The following is a 21427-nucleotide window of genomic DNA, read 5'->3' as shown; positions in this document are numbered from 1 at the left end:
TAGCGGGGGGGGGTTACAGGGGTGGCTTCTGTAAGAAGCTGCTGGAAGCTTCCCCTGTGTTCGAGAGAGAGCGAGCCCATACCAGCCGGCTCTAAGATGGACCCGCCGCCGGCCAAGGCCGAGCCAATCAGTGATAGTGGTAACGCCTCTGTGATAACATTTTTAAGAAGGAAAAAAAGTTGGGAGAGTGAGAAACAGCCGGGGGAGAGAGGAGTGAGAACATGTAAGAGAAACAAGCCTGCGGACACCAAGGTCAGTGAAGAAGGAGGGGGAGGAGATGCTCCAGGCGCCGGAGCGAAGATTCCCCTGCAGCCCGTGGTGAAGACCCTGGTGAGGCAGGCTGTCCCCCTGCAGTCCAGGGAGGTCCACGGTGGAGCAGATCTCCACCTGCAGCCCGTGGAGGACCCCACGCCGGAGCAGGTGGGTTCCTGAAGGAGGCTGTGACCCCGTGGGAACCCCGCGCTGGAGCAGGTTCCTGGCAGGACCTGCGGATCTGCGGAGAGAGGAGCCCACGGAGCAGGTTTTCTGGCAGGACTTGTGACCCCGTGGGGGACCCGCGCTGGAGCAGTAAGCTCCTGAAGGACTGCACCCCGTGGAAAGGACCCATGCTGGAGCAGTTCGTGAAGAGCTGCAGCCCGTGGGAATGGCCCACGTTGGAGAAGTTCGTGGAGGACTGACCCCGTGGGTGGGACCCCACGCTGGAGCGGGGGAAGAGTGTGATCAGCCCTCACCCTGAGGAGGTGAAGTGGCAGAAAATAACGTGTGATGACCGTAAACCCCATCCCTGTCCCCCTTGTGCCGCTGGGGGGGGCTTGGTGGAGAAATCCGGGAGTGAAGTTGTGCCCGGGAAGAAGGGAGGGGTGGTGGGAAGGTGTTCTGAGATTTCGTTTTATTTTCTCATTACCTTACTCTGGCTGATTTGTAATAAATTGAGCTAATTTTCCCTAAGCTGAGTCTGTTTTGCCCGTGACGGTAATTAGTGAATGATCTCTCCTGTCCTTATCTCGACCCGCAAGTTTCTGTTATATTTTCCTCTCCCCTGTCCAGCTGAGGATGGGGGAGTGATAGAACGGCTTTGGTGGGCACCTGGCGTCCAGCCAGAGTCAACCCATCACACGAATAAAATATAAAAACGACTTATACGATGTGTTTAGATAATTGTGTGTGAATACTTGTGTGTGTTTTCATCTACCTGTGAAAGACATATAATATTTATGTATGTTAATACACACACACCTATAGGTATTCATAGTACTGGAGAAAGATCAATTAGTATGATGTGTTAATCTAATAATGCAAGCACAAGCCTGGGAGGTAGGAAACTTAGGTTTCCTTCCAAGGACGATTCACATAGAAGAAGAAACAAAGGCCCTAGGAATTGTTTCTGAATGTGATACCTGATTGCACAAGATGTGCAAATGTTATTAATTCTAGTCATATGAGTAATGTGTGAGTAGTTCCTCTAAAGATAATCATTATCTTTGCTAAATCAGAACCTGTGGCAATAATTAATGTGTTATGATTTAAATTGAAAAAAACCTGGAGAAAAGGTATCTCAAAATAATTATGATGTTTTGATAATATAACAATAACTTCAAAAGACTTTTTAAGAGCTTTGAAGAATTGCACATTTACTAGATTTTATATGCAATTGTTTTAAACCAATTTTTGCTAAAAGCTAGTTAAAATGAGATTTTTTTCTATCCTGCTATGAAGTGATGTAAAAATATTTTAAGTATATTTACCAAGATTTTGTTGAAAAACCTGAAAATCACTGTCAAGTGTAAATGAAAGGGAAAAAAAAATAGTATGTTAAAAATAAGGCGATGAAATAAGTTGATTATGCTGTAAATACCCAGGCTGAGAGACATTAACTGTTTCAGAGAATCTGTCATCAGAATGGATTATGCCATTAGTTATCACCATTTGATTATTTTATTCTTAGTTAGTTGTAGACTCCTTCCAGCAAGCTGCGGTGAGGTAGAAACTCCTATCTTTACCTGATCTTGAAGTATTATGATGGTTTAGTATCCAGCTCCTCTATAGGCAAACTATCCTATCATTGACTTCAGTAGCATCCAGCTAACAATCTGGCCTGAAAAAAGTAATGAGATTAAAAATCTGAGCCTATCCTGCTGTTCTGGTCTAATGCAGATTAAAAGCACAATGTCAAGGCATGGTGCTGATTCAGATCACACATGGAATTTTCATAGTACAAACATTCATGAACCCTTTTTTTTTTTTCAAACTGCACTCCTAGAAAAAAAGAAAAAAACATAAAAATGACTCAGAGTCAACATGGTGGCACTCACTACACTCTGATACAGGCAAGACAAAGCAGAGTATTAAACAAAATGTTCTGTAAGCAGTGCAGTTAATAAAGCCTGGTTTACTAAGGATTTATGGCTTTCCTCACCACAACAACCACAGCTTTACTCCACAGCCCCCTGAATGACTCCTACCAGGCAGGAGAGCAGGGCTGGGGCTCAGGCTAAGACTAGGGCTAGGGCTTGGGTTCCCTGCCATGCACTCACATTGCCTGCTGCAACCGGCAGAATTTAAAGCAGCTGAGTCCTGCTTGCCTTCCCCACAGCAGGCACAAACTTGGATTTCCTTGATTTTCACAGAGTAACATAATGGTTTTTCAATCTCCTACCTCTCTGTTAAGCCTGACTGAAATTTGCCAGTAAGCTGCAATGTTATGGAGAGTAGCTAAGGGAAGGCAAGTGGCTACAAACATGAAAATTTGATGCTGTTTCCTTTGGAAACCAAGCTGGTTATTTTATTTTCTTTGTGTTTGGGGTTATGAGAGTCACACTTTCCCAGTTTTTCCAGTTCATGTGACTCCATTTCTCACTAGCTATCATGAATATTTTCATAGTCCTTACATTTACTTATTAAAAACCCCCAATTTATTATACATTACCTTTTAATAATGATGTATCTCCATTTGTATCATCATTAGCTTTTCTTTTACATCCTCTCTAGGAAAAGCTTGTAGACAGTCCAACACTTGGTGGAGTGATTTAGCAGTACAAAATGGTTGAAGAGTAGGTTTGGTAAACCCTAAAACTGTTTTATAACATTTTATAACCAGACTGGATATTCCAGATCACCATATATTTCAACTGAGATTCTGTGTCATTCATTAATAGGTACCATTGGAGGAGAGAACTTTGAAAAATCAATTTCTAAAAGCATAACGATCCTGAATCTAAGCTTTATTCTAGTTACCTGATAAATCCTACTGAAGAACTCTGATAAAATTGGTTTGAGTGACTATTCAGTTAGCAAATCCAGCAAGTCTATGTAGAAACATGGGATATAACAGACATTTGCTTAGATGAAGTAATAGTGACTGGGAAGCATCACAACCTAGAATCCACCTTGGTAAAGCAGACAGGCTATATACCTCCTTATGCAATTGATCTGGAGCACAGCAGCCCAGCAGTCCTTCAGACTTAAATTATTGTCTGAGTCTAAGTAAGTGAGAGACTTTGAGCCTTAAACTAGAGTCCTGCAGAAGCACTTTGGAAAGGGTTTTCCAAGTGTGGACAATGAATTACAGAACTGGAAAATTATGAAATTAAGCATCTTTGACCTGTCGTTCATTGTATGCTTTGGACCAAAAGTGGTTTGCTTACCAAAGAAATGCAGCGGACCTAAGTTTCCAGTGCTTTACACTCAGTAAAATAGCTACAGTTGTGGATAGACAACACTAAGCACTCACTTCGCCCATGCAGAAATACATTTCTAAGATAGAAGACACCTGTTGATGGGTTAGATTTATCTCAGGCCAGTGCCTATATAATGGAAGAAGGACACAACACATTGCTTTCTGCAGCCCATAATAGGTAGTCTGTCCATTGCACCTGGGTAAACACAGGTCTCTTCTGACCTTTCCTATTATATTAGCTTACATCTTCCTTCAATAAGAAAAGCCTGAAGTTGGCAGTGCAAGAGATGGTTGAGAGCTCAAGAACTTTCATTCAGTGTCCTTGGGCTGGGGCTGAACACTCTCCCCAGAAAGTGCTCTCAGCCCAAGTCTGTCATGCAGGGGAGCACCGGGAAGAGATGCATGAGGAACAAGTACAAGTTCCTTTACCCTCCATCATCTTCACAGCTTTTTAAACACAAAACTCAATCCCTTCTTCCCTGTGTCAAAAAAAAAGCATCTACACTCCACTGAAAGATGCACACAGGGTGGAGGAACCCCCTTACTCTTTCCTATAAGTTCCTATTCCGAGACCCTTCCCCACTGGCCCTCCGCCCCCAACTAGATGTCCTGCCCTTCCTCACTCCAGCGATCTGGGCTCCCAGAAAGAAGGGTTCCTTAGCAGTGGTTACTCTTGTGAAATATATAACAGACACAACATGAAATGGAAAAAAAAATAATTTAATATCTACCCAGCAAGCTTATGGTTTATAGGCTGCATTGTGAATGAAGACATGCCTTTGAAAAAATGCCGTATTGATCATCTGGAATTTGTCTGTGTCAGGAGCACATGAGGAACAACTACTGGGCTGGTACACCTGTGGGGTTGCAGGATCACCCTGCAATGTGCCACTCCACATATACTGTCTGCTGTGTGCAGAACCACCTCTTTTAATTGGCTTTGAACCTGGCTGCTACATGCTTCGTGTGATGGTCTGGAGCTTTGGCATTAGATGTGGTAATGGTGAACATTGTCTCCATTCACCCAATCTGTACCACAAATAATTTTTGCTTTCTTTATGCCCTCTAAGTTGTCTTTTTCCAGGCCGAAGATCTGTCACTGCAAACAGGAGCTGTTCCAAAGCTTTGATTAACCTTATCACCTTTTTCTAAAGATTTTCCTGTTCTTATTTATCTTTTCTGTTATTATAGGACCAGAATTACATGGTCTAATCCACGTGTGGATGATTGAGAGATTTAGACCGTGGTACAATGTTCCTATCTGATTTGCTTTTTTTTTTTCTTTCCCAATAATTTCTAATATTTAAATTGCCTCCTTCCCCACTGCTGATCTGATCTGTATATGAACTACCTACCATAATACCAAACCTGTAGTCCTGAGTAACAGCAGTCAGTCCAAGTACAGCATTTCACTAATCCTGCAGCTAAAATTTACGAAAATCAAAATTCCCACTGACACAGTAACAGCAAGCCAGAAAGACTCTGTTCTTTATGGTTTCAAAATGAGACAATTTGTCATGTCCATTCCTTGATTTTACCAGAAGATGGTGGCACTGGGCTCCTTTTCCTATAATCCCCAGAACTTGAGGCTCCATACTTCCAGTTCTACCTGCAGAAAGCAGTGTGGCAGAATCACACTAAAAGCTTGGCTTCTTGCAAGGATCTTACTACTCATAAGTGATATACTGAAACAATAACATTTTGCTAGCAGAATTTGCCCTACAGACCCTTTTTCTCATGGTGTAAAGGAACCCTTCTTATGCAAACAACTTTCAGAGTGACACGTTCACCAGAGAATAAAAGTTCTCATTTTGGAATGAAGTTGTCTACACACAGAAACCTCTTAGCATTACTATTTAAATTTAAATTGATGCCTTACATTGTTTATGGTTCTGTTGCAGACATGGCCTTAAACAAACACTAAGAAAACCCCTTATGTAGATATTTTGGAATTATACTTTTTTGCTTCCAGAGCCAGGTAGAAAGTATTAGGGCTAAACTTTGCAAAGTGTCATCATTTATTATTACTTAAGAGATTAATATTGTTGGCCACAGTGAAGAAGCAGAAGGCAGATCAGCTAGCTGAATGAATATATTCAATAAAATGAAATTTATAATATGATTCCATTGCTCATATGCCTGTTCTTAAACAAGTCTTTGATGCTGTAAGCTTTTGGAATGTTGAGGATTCTGACAGGTCATTGAGATCATTTAATGCAACAATTGTCTTCCCTCTTCCAATGGAGGTGAAAGAAGATACTGTGTCATGGCCCTTAGCCTCTGCAGCTCACATTCCAGCAGGTCAACACAATCCCATTTCCATCAATGACTTACATTAATATGCTTCCACAGGACAGTTTGATATCTAGGCTGTACCTACACAGGCTTTCTCTCATGATTGCTGCACCATCTTTCCCACCCTGCCAACCTAGAAGCGGCTGAAGTGCTGCAGCATATTTGCCTCTATTTGATGCTTCTTCTCAGTCACCCTTGACACAACTGTGAATACATCAAGACTGACACACAGCATAATGACGGGCACAGGCATGAGGTAGTAGTCTCTGGGTGGGGCAACTGAGGCCCAAAATGTCCTAAAATTTCACCCATAAGATTTACCAGAGGGATAGAGCTCAGATTTGTAAGGTAGAAGATACAGGAACAAGAAATAAATTCAAGTCATACATTCCAGTAACTGTCCCTTGAATATGCGAGACATGGTATGGCTTTTTTGATAGCTAAAGAATCTGCATCTGTGTGAACAGCATACCTAAACGAGGTCTAGGCATATGCTCTCTTTTGCATTCATATGCATTTTAGGACCCACTTTTCATTACATCTTTCATCTCTGTGCACAGATGTTTTCTCTTCCTCTGAGATTCTTTCCTGGCTGCAATCAAAGTTCTTATGACAATTGCAACACTTAGTGAATTATCTTATTCTATGTTGTTTTTTTCCTTTCGAACATTTTCCTTCAACAGAACATCTTCCATGTGGTCTGTGCTTCCTACATGAGATATAGTAAACAATATAGCAACTTTTCCTTAATAAGATATTTGCACAAGTAAAGGAAAGTCTTCAGACCATCCATATGAGCATCACATTGCTGTTAACAGAAGTTTTCCAACCACAGAGGGTACGTTCTTGTTTAGTAAAGTAATAAATCATAAGTAGTTTGTTTCCAGATGGCTTATGGAAAAGAAACTGAAGGCAATCAAAAATAAAAGAAATAAAGACTCATTCGTATAAATCAGTGTCATGGTTTAACCCCAGCCAGCAACTAAGCACCATACAGCCACTCACTCACTCACCCCCCACCCAGTGGGATGGGGGAGAGAATTGGGAAAAGGACTAAAACTCACGGATTGAGATAAGAATGGTTTAATAGAACAGAAAAGAAGAAACTAATAATGATAATGATAACACTAATAAAATGACAACAGTAATAATAAAAGGATTGGAATGTACAAATGATACACAGTACAATTGCTCACCACCCACCGATCGATGCCCAGTTATTCCTTGAGTGGAGATCTCCCCACCGCCACTCCCCCCAACTTATATACTAGACGTGACGTCACATGGTATGGAATATCCCTTTGGCCAGTTTGGGTCAGCTGTCCTGGCTGTCCCCCATCCCAATTTCTTGTGCCCCTCCAGCTTTCTTGCCGGCTGGGCATGAGAAGCTGAAAAATCCTTGCCTTTAGACTAAACATTATTTAGCAACAACTGAAAACATCAGTGTTATCAACATTCTTCTCATACTGAACTCAAAACATAGCACTGTACCAGCTACTAGGAAGACAATTAACTCTATCCCAGCTGAAACCAGGACAATCAGGCTAATTCACTTGTAATAAATTAATCTCCAGGGGAAGGATTGAACTGAAAAGCTACTTTCATCATGGAAATTCTCTTTTGCAAGAAGCCAGCAAAGTCATTTGCAGCAAGATCAGCACTGAGCTGAGTTTGTGTAACCAGAATATCAATCATAGTCAAGGACATCTACATGAAATGAATGAATTATAATTTCTTTAAAACTGTTAGTCTGAGGAAAGCACAATTACTAAGTTATTTAAAAATGGACTCTCTGTTATATCTGGGACTGGAAACTTAATAAAGGATATTTCCAGATCAGTCTTTGCTGGCTAACAGTTTACAGGGAATGGATGATATCATACCTGTGTTCAGTTTAAATCTAATCAAAGCAGCCCCATATGGGTAAGGGCAAAGGTGCACTACCCAACAGGGAATGTTGGATCAATGGGTAAGATTCAGAGGATATGTCACAGGACTTGGAGATACATTGCCCATGGTGGTCTTCATGCTCCTTTCCCTCTTGAGAATTTACACTCATTCTAGCTCCCACTGCAGTGGATATATAGAGTTTTCAGTGAAACATTTGCATTTAAAAATGTTCATGTTTCTCTTGCACTTTTTTCTGCTGGGAAACCCTTGTGCCTTTGTGCTTTGGAGACAAGACTTGAAAGCTGGAATAGGGAGTAACACTGCCATGAGGTTTTTTTATACCCCCAAAAGCTACCTAGATGCATGTCATAGAATCACAGAGTCATAGAATCATTTAGCATTGGAAAAGGCCTTTAAGATCATCGAGTCCAACAATTAACCTCACACTGCCATATCCACCACTAAGCCATGTCCCCAAGCACCACATCTACACATCTTTTAAATACCTCCAGGGATGGTGACTCAACCACTTCCCTGGGCAACCAGTTCCAATGCTTGACAACCCTTTCGGTGAAGAAATGTTTCCTAATATCCAATCTAAACCTCCCCTGGCGCAACTTGACGCCATTTCCTCTTGTCCAATCTCTTGTTACTTAGGAGAAGAGACTGACACCCACCTCGCTACAACCTCCCTTCAGGTAGATGTAAAGAGCGATCAGGTCTCCCCTCAGCCTCCTCTTCTCCAGACTAAACAGCCCCAGTTCCCTCAGCTGCTCCTCATAAGACTTGTGCTCCAGGCCTCTCGCCAGCTCCATTGCTCTTCTCTGGACACGCTCCAGCACCTCCATGTCTTTCCTGTAGTGAGGGGCCCAAAACTGAACACAGGACTCCAGGTGCGGCCTCACCAGTGCCCAGTACAGGGGACGATCACCTCCCTGCTCCTGCTGGCCACACTATTCTGATACAGGCCAGGATGCTGTTGGCCTTCTTGGCCACCTGGGCACACTGCCGGCTCATATTCAGCTGGCCGTTGACCAACACCCCCAGGTCCTTTTCTGCCAGGCAGCTTTCCAGCCACTCTTCCCCACACCTGTAGGGTTGCATGGGGTGGTTGTGACCCAAGCGCACGAGCCGGCACTTGGCCTTGTTGAACCTCATACAATTGGCCTCGGCCCATCGTTCTGGCCTGTCCAGATCCCTCTGTCGAGCCTTCCTTCGTCAAGCAGATCAACATTCCTGCCCAACTTGGTGTCCTCTGCAAACTTACTGAGGCTGCGCTGGATCCCCTTGTCCAGATCGTTGATAAAGATATTAAACAGAACTGGCGCCAATACTGAGCCTTGGGGAACACCACCTGTGACTGTCTGCCAGCTGGATTTAACTCCATTCACCACCACTCTTTGGACCCAGCCATCCAGCCAGAGTTTTACCCAGCAAAGAGTACGCCCGTCCAAGCCACGAGCAACCAGTTTCTCCAGGAGAATGCTGTGGGAAACGGTGTCAAAGGCTTTATTGATGTCTAGGTAGACAACATCCACAGCCTTTCGCTCATCCGCTAAGCGGGTCACCTTGTCATAGAAGGAGATCAGGTTAGTCAAGCAGGACCTGCCTTTCATAAACCCATGCAGACTGGGCCTGATCACCTGGTTGTCCTGTAGGTGCCACGTGATGGCACCCAAGATGATCTGCTCCATAGCCTTCCCTGGCACCGAGGTCAGACTGACAGACCTGTAGTTCCCCACATCTTCCTTCTGGCCCTTCTTGTAGATGGGTGTCACATTTACTAACCTCCAGTCAACTGGGACCTCCCCAGTTAGCCAAGACTGCTGATAAATGATGGAAAGTGCCTTGGGGAGCACTTTGGCCAGCTGCCTCAGTACCCTTGGGTGGATCCCATCCAGCCCCACAGACTTGTGTGTGTCTAAGTGGTGTAGCAGGTCGCTAACCATTTCCCCTTGGATTATGGGGGCTTCATTCTGCTCCCCATCCCTGCCTTCCAGCTCAGGGGGCTGGGTACCCAGAGAACAACTGGTCTTACTATTAAAGACTGAGGCAAAGAAGGCATTAAGTACCTCAGCCTTCTGCTCTTCCTTTGTCACTATGTTTCCCCCCACATCCAATATAGGATGGAGATTCTCCTTTGCCCTCCTTTTCTCGCTCATGTATGTATAGAAGCTTTTTTTATTGTCTGTTACGGCACTAGCCAGATTAATTTCTAGTTGGGCTTTGGCCCTTCTTATTTTCTCCTTGCATAAGCTCACGACATCCTTGCACTCCTCTTGAGTTGCCTGCCCCTTCTTCCAAATGTCATAAACTCCCTTTTTCCCCCTGATTTACAGCCAAAGTTCTCTGTTCAACCAGGCTGGTCTTCCCTGCCAGTTCATCTTTCAGCACATGGAGTCAGCCTGCTCCTGCAGCTTTAAGATTTCCTTCTTAAAGAATGTCCAGACTTCCTGGAGTCTTTTGCCCTTCAGGACTGCCTCCCAAGGGACTCTATCAACCAGTCTCCTAAACAGGCCAAAGTCTGCCCTCCGGAAGGCCAAGGTGGCAGTTCTACTGTCCCCCTTCCTTACTTCTCCAAGAATCGAAAACTCTATCATTTCGTGATCACTATGCCCAAGATGGTTTCCAACCATCACATCACCCACAAGTCCTCCTCTGTGTGCAAACAACAGGTCCTGCAGGGCGCCTTCCCTAGTTGGGACATTCACCAGCTGTGTCAGGAAATTATCTTCCACACACTCCAGGAACCTCCTAGACCGTCTCCTCTCTGCTGTATTGTATTTCCAGCAGACACCTGGTAAGTTCAAGTCCCCCACAAGAACAAGGGCTAGTGATTGTGAGATTTGTCCCCTCTGCTTATAGAATATATAGTCTGACTCTTCAAAGATGGGCTGGGTCATGAGGCACTGAGACCACCTTGTAGCTGCCGTAAAGGTACTCTTGGTTCTCAGAATCCACAGTCAAAAACCACCCTTCCCAGGAACTATCATAATCATCTGGTTTTTAAGAGCTTAGTGATTCTCTGCTTGAAATGAGTGTGAGTACAGGAAAAAGCCTGCTGCCTTTGTTGTACTGAATCTACTGAAACAATTAGAATAGGGTTGGCTTACATTCGGGTGAATTCCCATTTCCTTGAAATAGTAGCAGTGATCAAGGGATGAATGGATGACATAACTGTGGGGAGAGGGCTGGTGAACACATTCAAGGGCAAGTTCTCCAGACATCAGGGTTGAGGTTCAAACCGCATAGCTGGGAATGAGAAAGGAAAGTCCAAAGTACTTGTAGCATCTGAATAGCAGGGCTTATTTGAGCAACTAGTGTTTCTGAGATTATTTGATTGCTTTGTGCCTTTTGGCATTGCGTCAGCTCCTTTACTTACTGATGAAAGGTAAAATGCACTGGACACATACCGCATTAGCCCTGCAATCCCACTGCTTCATGGTTTGTGACAGCATACTACATGGACTCTGCCATGGGGCAAAGCAAACAGAGCTTTACTGACAGAAGCTATCCCATCAGCAAACAGAGTCCCAGTGGACCATAAACAAGGTCAGATAGAACAAACTTTCCGTCTCCCACATGGCTCAGAGGCTGCCAGAAGTCTGGCACTCAGACCTGCTGGGGCTCAGCTAGGCTGCCTTTCAGGGACCCAGTCCAGTCGGTCCATCTTCCCCCACAGGGTTCTCAGCTGAGATACGCTATCTTTAGGTAAGTCTTTTTCCTCAGAGCTTCCTGTAAGCATGTCAGGTCAGGGCTAATGGACCCACTGCAGGTTATTTATCTTGGATGTTTATGATAGGGGGTCACACACTCCATTGTAAGCTGTGTTATCCCCTTCTGCTGACTGCCACTGCAGGAAGTAAGGTGGACAACACTTACTAGGGTATAAAGAAGCTCTAGTTCTCTTCAGGGTTTAGTTTGGATCCAGGTGTCCCATAGACTGAGAGAATGCACGTGTGGGATTAAGCTGTCCTCATCAGGTCTGGTTTTGTTGTAGTGGAAGATTAAAGGGTATTAATAAAGTCACCTACAGATGAATGAAAGAAATCAAAAATTACATGTGTTTACCACAGATATAATGAATACACAATCCCTAAATGAAAATTTCAGCTTATGTCTATCAGAATCCTTCCTTTCCTTCTCTACCATTAATCCAACTAAATAGCATGAAGAGGAACGTTCCCTACCACATATTAAGACAGACAAAAGCAATGAGAACAAATGATGCAAGGCAGACAAATGAAATTAGATTTTCTTGTAATTAGGACAATTTGCCCCCTCTGTCCGCAAAAAATTTGCAGAATTGTCCAGTTCCTAGAGAATATCAGTAGGACTGTGCTGAGAGCAGCATCAGCCAGGTATGTTCAGTCCCCAGGCTCTATGGATCTCCATACTGTGAACTACAGGCATTTTTGTGCCTTCCACGTATGTATGGCACAAGACTAATTTGTTTCCTGTCCTCCCCACATCCTCCCCTTCCAGAGAGATTTCGGATGATCCCTTTTCCCACTCCAGGTCCCTGCCACAGCTCAGGCCAACCTGCTGGTCTGGAGTGTGAAGTTCCTCTGCTGGAGGACAACTGTGGTGATGCTCCACATCTCGGTAGATACCTCTCAAACCCATCCAGCATTCAAAGATGCCCTGTTTGATACTTTTGCCAGGAGAAGTCACTGCTCAAACTCCAGTGTGAAAACTCCCAGTGCAGCTCTCCTCCTGCAGTTCCTTGCCTCCATTCTCAAAAGCAAAGGCCTGGGAGGTAGATGGGGCAGGAAGTTGCTTCATGTGTTATTTCCCAAAGCTTCTGCTCTGTCCTAGCAACCATGAGATTTTTCCTAACCTCTTTCCCTTTAGCAATAGGCCAAGAACCTGTTTTTCTGCCACTCCACTGATAAAAATCTCACCATCCTACCTTCTAATCAGCACCAGTGCACAGATTTATCAGGGTGGGATCTCACTGGAGCTGCTCCCAGCTCTTGTTGAGTTTGTTCAGCCACCACAGAGCAGGCTGCCTCACACCACAGCAAGTTATCATTGATCTCAACTCTGTAAAAGCCGCTGCTTTGCACAGAGGTGTGGTATCTCCCAGTCCACTGAGTGATGGTATCTTGCCCTAGCAGAAGCAATAGCTCAGGGCTTCTATTGAGTTCTTGCTGCTTGGAGCAGAGGGACTCGTACAAGGCAGCAGTCTCCAAGTCCCCTTGAGTCAGAAGCATAGCCTCCCATACACCAAACCCATGCTACAAGCACTGATGAGTTTCGATAAAGCACCTCTGCGCAGGGTGGACCAAGTTTGGGAGAACAGGTCAGAGGGCCAGAGAGATGTCAGGGGTGGGAGGCTCGTTTGTGGATTGGGGGCTTGCATCTCTTTTGCAGTGCTTACAGCACATTGCCAGGACCACTGTAGGAATGAGCAATGTACATTCATGAGTATCACCTTCCCAGGGACAGGGACTAAACTCCACTTGCAAAGAATTTATCAAGGGTCAATATGCAACGGCACGAGTCAAAGCAGTGTAGTGAGAGAGCAGCTGTCAAAGCAGGAGTCAGCCTCTCCTTGAGGCAGCAGCTGTGCCATAAAGGGTTCACATAGAGTTCAGCAAGGCTGAGCGCTGGGCCCCAGTGCTCCACTGCAGTAAGAGTGGGTGATCTGCAGACCCACAACAGCAAGAGAGTGTTTATGTATTTCTTGAAAACAGGTTTTACCCAAGCAGGCCCATAAGGAGAGAATGCAAAGAATCACCATCTCCATATGAGAAAAGTTGGACTCATTTAACAGCATTTAAAATGCATTTTACAGACACCCTGCTATGTTAATAAGGATGACTGAAAGTTTTTGTTGATTTTAAAAGATTTATAAAATGATAGGAAGAGACTGGAGTCAGTCCTTAAGTGATGGATTTAAATGACAATGTTTATTTTATTCATCAGCCATAGCAATAATTCATGGATGACATTGTCACAGGACACCTCTTTGACAGTTCATGCCTAATGTCACTGTCTCTCAAAGTTTTTTGCTGATCCTGTGAACTGCAAAAAGACACTTACAGTGAGTGTTACAGCAGAATAAGTCTATTGTCTCAGGGATTTTATCTTTTCTGTCAATGTTTCTTTAAGATGTCCTAGGCAAAGAATTGGAACACATGAGAAAGAACAGGTTGGTTGAGGGTAAACGACAATGGCCTAGGCAGCAAAGAGCTACATAAGGAAGAAAGGACTCTGTAGGGACTAGCTCAGGTGACTACCGATCGTCAGCAAGTCCTGGAGAAGATGTAATGGAATTGTGAGGGACTTGTTACCTGTTGGGATAAAGCTTTTGGTGAGTAATCCAGACCTGAAAGCAGTCTGGACAAAACCACTTAGCAGAGACAATTCACTTGTAAAAATAACAGCAGACTTTACAAAAAACTGTCTTCCAAGGAATATTTGGAAAATGTATTAATAACTTGAATTACTCAACTAGGGAAAATATTACATTGAAAAACTGTCAGTTGTTGGGGTTTTTTTACAATTTTTTTGCTTATTAATTTGATAAGGAAATTCCTCATTTACTTCTGAATATCCCTCAATCAGAGGGTAGTTACTAGCACTAACTAGCCCGTATGTGCAAACACTGTAGCCATTATAACTCATGCCGAATACCAGTATGCCCAATAACTCAGCAATTACTTCTTAGTAGGATTGACAATTTTCCCCATGAAAAGTGTGGTGCTGGTTTCTTTGTCAGAAATCAAGATAAGGAAGGGCCTGTTGAATTTGATGGTAACAGAAGGATGCAGAACTCTGGTAACAATTATGGCAGTGGCTCCTGCAGCCTCAGTTCCAGACTCATCAACTTCCAGCAGGGCCTTGTGAATTGCCTGCAGGGGAAAGGAGCAAATGCTGTGGTTTATATATGGGACAGCAAGCAGGAGGTGAAGATAAACTCTCTTTTTATGGAATATTTAGGAGACGAAAGGAGTGATAAAGATCAGTGGACAAAATTTTATTGTATGGTAAATCTCAAATAGCCTGCAACAGGAGTGTTCTCCACGTCAGGACTGAATGGGGAGAGCCAAAAATAAAAATGAACGCACTGTAAATGCAGCTTCACCAGTCCTGAGTAGAGGGGGACAGTAACAGCCCATGTACTCGCTGGTTTGTTTTCTTAGATGGTTTGGACTTCCTCTAGCAACACTTTCTCTGTTATTCCAAGGTTAATGGAAGACTGCTATTTAAATGCTAATACAGGGGCAGTATTTGGCATCTCTGCCACATTAAAATGTAGTTTAAACTGACATGGAGAAATTCTGCTATTGCAAACTGGATGTTTCTTGGAAACTTTGAGGATATTAAAAAATTAGGTACTAATCCACACAAATATCATAATATACTCCTATTTTATAATTTACTTGACACAATCTTATCTAAGCAATCATATTCCAGTGCCAAGAAATCATTTAAGATCTTGTCCAACATTTCTATGTACTTGATATCCAGCCTTTTAATAATAATATTAAAATAATACAAAGGTGGGACAGCAGACCCTCTCTGTAGAAAAGCACAACTACTAAGCAGGCCCCTACATGTCATTGTGAGTTTTTACTTATAACTTCAGTAGGACAAGGAGGGAAAGTAAGTCTTTAAAAACCCCAGATATAATTGATTAGAGCAACCAACCACCACCCCATTAACAGCTCCGTCTGTTCACTTACTTGGGAAACCCAAAGATTACGGTTGCCACTAATTCCAGACAGATCAGCATTACTAGAGAATACTTCAGTAATGCCCATTTCCTGGAACAGGTTTTTAACATCATAAGATCCACTAACAGAAATCTTTGGTAACCGCAGGTCTAATCTCCTGTTGAACAAAGAAAACAAAACAGCAGTGAAGCATTGCAGCCTTGTTTCAGCCAGCAGGCTGGATAGTATGCACTTCAGTGACACTTGAAAGCATTCTTTTGATTGCTCATTTGTTTGATGGTAGCTTTTATATACCCTGAGCAATTTTGGCATCTGTACCTACATTCTCTCTTTGATTTTAGAAAAATAAACTAATTTCTTCATTACCACTCTTTCATCCCAGTGCCACAAACACAGCTATGTGTTTTGTGGCTAGAGGGCTACAGAGAGTAAGCAGACCAACTGTGGAAAGGCTAAAAGAAGGGAAAAGGAGGATAAAATCTAAGACACATTGAAGCAAATGAATTGTTAGCACCATGAAAGAAGAGGTATGGTAGCCAAAAGGTAGCCAAGCAAGTCTGGAGGCAGTTGTTACAATGCTGTGTCCCCTTCTGTCAGGTCAGAAAGCCTGCAGTTGCTTATCAACTATGGTCTGCTCTGACTCATCTTGGGAATCACTTAAAACTCCGCTTTATGAAATCAGGACATTATATCCAGGAGGACGTGATCTGAAATTAATGCTTTCTCTTAAAAATAATGATGTGTCCTCAAATACAGTAATCCATCTCTCTAGAGTTACCTGGTCACAAGTCTGTTATCCCATTTACAAACAGTTTCCTTGGAGAGAGCATCTTCCACTTGCTTCATCTTTCCATCATCAGGCAGAATGAGCAATGCTCGTGCAGTGCCCTGGTAAGGCAGCTCTACCACCTCACAAGAGAGATCCTGGTCGTAGTAACTGTCATAGTTACTGTCACACTGCATCATGTTGACTCGAACAGATACATTTGTGTTCACCAAAAAATCATCCTCATATGTATGCAAAGGATCAAAAGGCTTTTCCCAGGCAGCTAACAGAGGAAGAGAGAAGATGTTGCACTCAAACTTGTGAAGATCATAAAAAATGGCTGATACAAACCAGTCCAACTTAAATGTTAGGATGTTGGAGGGCAGTTTATGGGAGAAGAGGATCACTAAATCACTTCAATGTCCTGCATAACATACAATAAAGCATTTTAGCTGTGCAGTAAGTCCAGCATAGTTAGTGTAAGTCCTGTCTTGCTGAAAAACAACCAAAGGTTGATGAGGACCAGTTGAGAGAGTCCTGCTTCTATTGTAGCCATATGTTCCCATTATCTGTGCCTTTTATGTAATTTAAATTCAACCACTTATACATTCAGCCACAAGATCTTGTTATGCCTTTCCTGTTAGGCCATACCCGACTCAAGATGACTGCACTCAGCCTGGTGCGGAATTCGTCAGCAGAATAAAGGATCCTAACATTCAAGCAGGGCTCCAGAAGCACAGGCCCTCAAAATGCTATGTCCCAAGTTTTCATGCAGCGTACCTACTAGATTTACCATAATATTGGGGACTCTGGAAGTGCAAGGATGTCAGTCCCCTAAGTTTGACTGGCACATACAGTCAGCACAGAGATCTTGGAAACATCTTCAATCATTATGCCCTCAGACCAGAGAGACTGCATGCAGAGGGTCCCTGTCTATGAGGCAGTCCACTAGAGTGGGACTTCTCTGTCCACAGCTTTCAGGCAAACTGGGCCAAAATCAAACAATCAGTGTTTCTCAACAATCAGATGCCCTGCTTTTGGCCAGACCTAATCTTTACTTTGAAGATCCTGCACGGTTTAGCTCTTTCCTAAGTAGTCACTCTGCTAATAAATCATCAAGAGTTCCCTATAATTTTTGGTTTGCATCAAAATCACCTATTGGAAAATTACGTTAAATATCTTACCTTTAAAATAAATGTAGTTAACAAGAACCAATATAGTACTTGCATCAAGATGTCCAATTAATTCAGGAATTTTCCCCTTGGTTTTCTCCTCTACATACTTATTGATTTGCTTCTTAGCTTCTTCTGGTTTATTGAAATTGCTAGAAAAAAATTCTGCATCGTAAAATTCTCTGGTATTTTCTAAAAATGTCTCCTGTGGTTTATAACCAATAGCTGTAAAAAGGGCATTCCCTATATTTAATGTGATGTTAACATCAGTACAGTTCAGTACTGCTAAAACTTTATGAAAACTTTTGTGTATATCATGCATGCGAATCTCAGTCAGATCGTCAAAGCCCAGTCCTTCAAAAATCTGAGACAGGGTGGTTGACTTAGCACCAATAGCCAGCATGGCAAAGGCAGTGGAGATGCTCACGGGAGAAAAGAAAACATTTTTATCAGCTTCTTTTGATATGGCCTGCTTGTAAAATCTAAATACAAAATCTGCGTAGTTAGAACCTTGCTTGCTACAGTTATGTGTTAATAAATTTTCTGCTCCATCACGCAGATTAGTATTACTGACTTCATGGCAAATGTCTTCATGGCGGCAAAGGGTTATGGCACAAAGAACAGCAAGGAGTAAACACAGGCACAGGAGATACTTCATCTTCTTTTCAAATTATTCTGTCACAAAATAAACAGTCATTAGATGAGCATATGGTAATGATGATCTTGGTGGTAAGAAATAATGAATAGTTTGTTAGCATAAATACTATATAGTGCAAATGTAAAGATCTAATGTACATAGGATATTTAAAGTGCCCATGGACACAATGATAAATGTCATTAATAAATTCAACCAAATTATAAACTAAAATGTCAGGCATAATAAAGCCACAACATTCCATTGTAACTGCCCTGAAAAGGCAATTCTCTTCTTCCTTGGCAAGTATAGAGCCAAAGTCCATAATAATCTCTATTAACAATGACATTATCTTCCCTGGATCATTGTCTCCTATAGGGTACATCTAAACAAACAAGTTACCATGAGATAAGACAGGGTGTGGGTTTCAAAGACATCAAATACTCCACAGCACCTGCCCAAATGCAGTTTGGTAGATGTGAGGAAATGTGAGGCAGCTCACTTCTCACTGGAAGTGGAATAAATTCCCTCCCTTTCATCAGGGCAGCAGCACTCGGACAGATGGCTATCATGGACTATCCGGTGCTTGTTAAAATCACGCCCCTGTTTCCTTCATGGTGAGTTACTCACATGGCCAGTCATTGGCCACAGCTGATAAGTGATGGATCTACATAAATTTCAAGGCAAAATTCAAGGCAAAAGCCTGGGGCATCCTGTGGCATGGCAGCAGGGCACTCAGAAGTGGGCATAAAGACATGTGGGAAGCAGCAGGTTTGCACCTTGTAATGAGATGCATGTTTGGCTGTTTTGGATGAGTGGACCCTCCTTTCAGGGGGCTGCAACAAGTGTTTCTAACTTGTTAAATGGTGGTTTGCCCCTTACCATGGGTTAACCTGTGTGGGATGTGTGGCTTCCTCTAGAGAGAGAGGAAGGACCTGGGTCCAAGAGAAAAAAAGGAGCACAGATCCCATTTGGAAATCAAAGGACACTCAGATTAATCCCCTTGGAGACGACAAGTTTCTTCATTATACTTGTTCTCCTAATGCTGACATGTTATACTACACATAAGCCTCCTGCACTCCATAGGAGCTGGAACAAGTCTAGTTTACTGAATTCAGTTCCCTGCTATTCTGGGGAGGCATCTCATATAAACTGTCTTCAGAAACGTAACAAGCTATCTATGAAAAGAAGCTTTTTGCCCTTGCAGCTTCTATGTGAAAACTTTTCTAGAACTTTTCTACTGTTATGACTCCTCTTCTTCTGGTTTCCAGCCAACACAGCCTGTTTGTATCCTTCTCTTCCAGGAATGCATTTTCCCGTGTCCTGCTAAGGTGAAGTTCTCTTGGTCCTGTGTTCATTGCCAGATGTAAAAGATGACTCTATCTACTACCTAAACAAGATTTAGATAGAGCTTCTGAGGGCAGCCCAAGTTCCAGGATTCTTGGTGATTAACCAGTTGCTTTATTTTTTTTATTGGTATGGTGGTCTTTCTTGTTTTTATAGCAAATGTATACACTAGCTGTGTGTTCTCATATTAGCTAGGATCTGAGTACGCTGAGTATGTCTGAGAGCAGAGAGTGACCACTGCAGTGACCTGCAGTAAGAAGTGGTAACACTACATTTTAACTTCCTTAAACCAAAAGATGGAGTATAGCCCTAGATGGGAATATGATTCAACTATTTGCATCTCTTTTAAGCAGAACTCTCCCTCTTCCTCCCAGCCACCCCCCACCCCCCCTTATGTACTGCAGACAAGTGAAGCAATCATGAAGTACGGAGGGTGTTTCAAAAGTACTTGCTGTTTAACATTTCATAGACTGTTTCTCTCTAGTTGAGATATGGCACACTTAAGTGAAAAAGAGGATAATTTTTGCCTGTCCATGACCAATTCCTGTGTCCAAACAGAGCTTAGCCTAAATTTCAAAGAATTTCTGAAGCAAAGAGTATGGTTTTTCTGCAGCAAGCTTACATTAGGCATGGCTCTGTTTTTAACTTCTACTGTAACAGATCAGATAAAAAAACTTCTCTTAGTATCACAGTTCTCTATAGAAATATTAAAGTACTTCTACCAGAAGCTGGAAAACACTGAATATTGTCATCAAGTTTTCCCTACATATTTTTCCCTTTAGAGATGTTAATCACATTAATTTCAATATTTTGAAATTAGAAAATTTCAGCCACAAATATTTTTTTGTTACCATTTCAAAGCTGAAGAAACTGGAAAGGCTTTATTATATCTGGGCTGTATTTTTGATATGCAAATTGGAAATTCAGAAAATAATTCTTTGCCAAACCATAGATTAGTTTGCCTATAGGAATAAAAGCAATACTTAAATTTAAATTGTGGCCTTCAACTCACCCTCTACACTCACCCCAGTCCTAATTAGAGAGCCTGGCCTTAGCAATTCAGTGGCTGTTTTATACATTAAGTCACCAGAAGAGTTTATAAACTGGACCTGGTTGTTCAGTCACTAGTGGGATTATGCTAATTTTGAGTCACTGTGAAGGTTGTTTCCAACCTAAAAGGTGTTTTCATCAGAATTCTGCTTTAACAACTGCTTAATAAGTCCCCATTACTTCAAAGGTTATTTTATTCTAATTTCAGGCTAAGCATATTCCTCCAGAACAAGAGGTCCCGCTGGTCCCTTGCATGTTTGCTTAATTAATATTTCCTTGCAACATTCGCATACAACCAAGTCACAAGCAGATAAATGAAACTAAGCTAACATGAAAATGCTATCAACCGCAGAAAGCATCATCTGCAAGGCTCTAAGAAAAATACATGTGCAGTACTTACAAAATCAGAAGCCCTGCTGCATTCAGCTGACCATGCTCTTTTCCACACTGTTACTTATACTGCTACATCATCTTCTGCCTAATTTGCACTGTTAAACATTAAACAGACCTGATAAAAATTAGAGACAACCGGAAAAAAAGAGGAAACAGAACAAATATTGGTGAAATAGGGTTTCCAAGGATCACCTCTGCAATTCAGCCAATGGAGCTGACAAACCTCAGCCATTTGAATAGTAGCTGTTACCTCCGACCACGTGGAGGAGCTTAGTGCAAACATTGTGTAATTAGGACCCTACTGGAAACCAGGAGGTTGTGCCTGGAACTACTGGAAACAGATGCTAACTCCTTGTGCCAGAAGTCAGTCTTCCTGTGCCGTGCTGAAGCACACATGGAGCTGACAGCCACACACCACAGCAGCTCGGTGCTCTTCCAAAGCCTGACCAGAGCCAAATCTTCCTCCAGATCCTCAGCCTGCATATGGACTCTGAACTAATTGCCTGTACCTTCTCCATC

The 21427-nt window shown here is 42.7% G+C and overlaps 1 protein-coding gene across 2 annotated transcripts; it reads right to left on the bottom strand.

The window, feature by feature from the left end:
- Window positions 1-13944: 13944 nt before the first annotated feature.
- On the bottom strand, window positions 13945-20991 carry LOC142032423 (alpha-1-antiproteinase-like). 2 transcript variants are annotated; one of them, XM_075031068.1, is made up of 6 exons: window positions 20916-20991; window positions 17497-18159; window positions 16325-16595; window positions 15556-15703; window positions 14531-14721; window positions 13949-14160 (listed from the first exon to the last, which is right to left on the bottom strand). In XM_075031068.1, the coding sequence occupies exons 2-6, from the start codon at window positions 18140-18142 to the stop codon at window positions 14157-14159; spliced, it is 1260 nt and encodes a 419-aa protein (XP_074887169.1). In that variant the 5' UTR covers window positions 18143-18159; window positions 20916-20991; the 3' UTR covers window positions 13949-14156. The 2 variants fall into 2 exon arrangements, with proteins under 2 accessions (XP_074887167.1, XP_074887169.1); XM_075031066.1 differs by having other exon boundaries at window positions 13945-14721.
- Between the last annotated feature and the right edge of the window lie 436 nt (window positions 20992-21427).

The sequence above is a fragment of the Buteo buteo genome, chromosome 6 (genome assembly GCF_964188355.1).
Source record: "Buteo buteo chromosome 6, bButBut1.hap1.1, whole genome shotgun sequence".
NCBI classification, from domain to species: Eukaryota; Metazoa; Chordata; class Aves; order Accipitriformes; family Accipitridae; genus Buteo; species Buteo buteo.
The sequence above is the reverse complement of the archived record's forward strand: the minus strand, read 5'-3'. Positions and strand labels throughout refer to the sequence as shown.

Bases quoted from the DNA above. Each gene is read 5' to 3' on its own strand.
- LOC142032423 (XM_075031066.1), bottom strand. From the start codon at position 18,142: ATGAAGTATCTCCTGTGCCTGTGTTTACTCCTTGCTGTTCTTTGTGCC. The intron at 16,596-17,496 runs GTAAGATATTTA...TTCCTCTGTTAG, and splicing joins TAACTACATTTATTTTAAAG to CTGCCTGGGAAAAGCCTTTT. The intron at 14,722-15,555 runs GTAAGTGAACAG...TTTCCCCTGCAG, and splicing joins GTAATCTTTGGGTTTCCCAA to GCAATTCACAAGGCCCTGCT.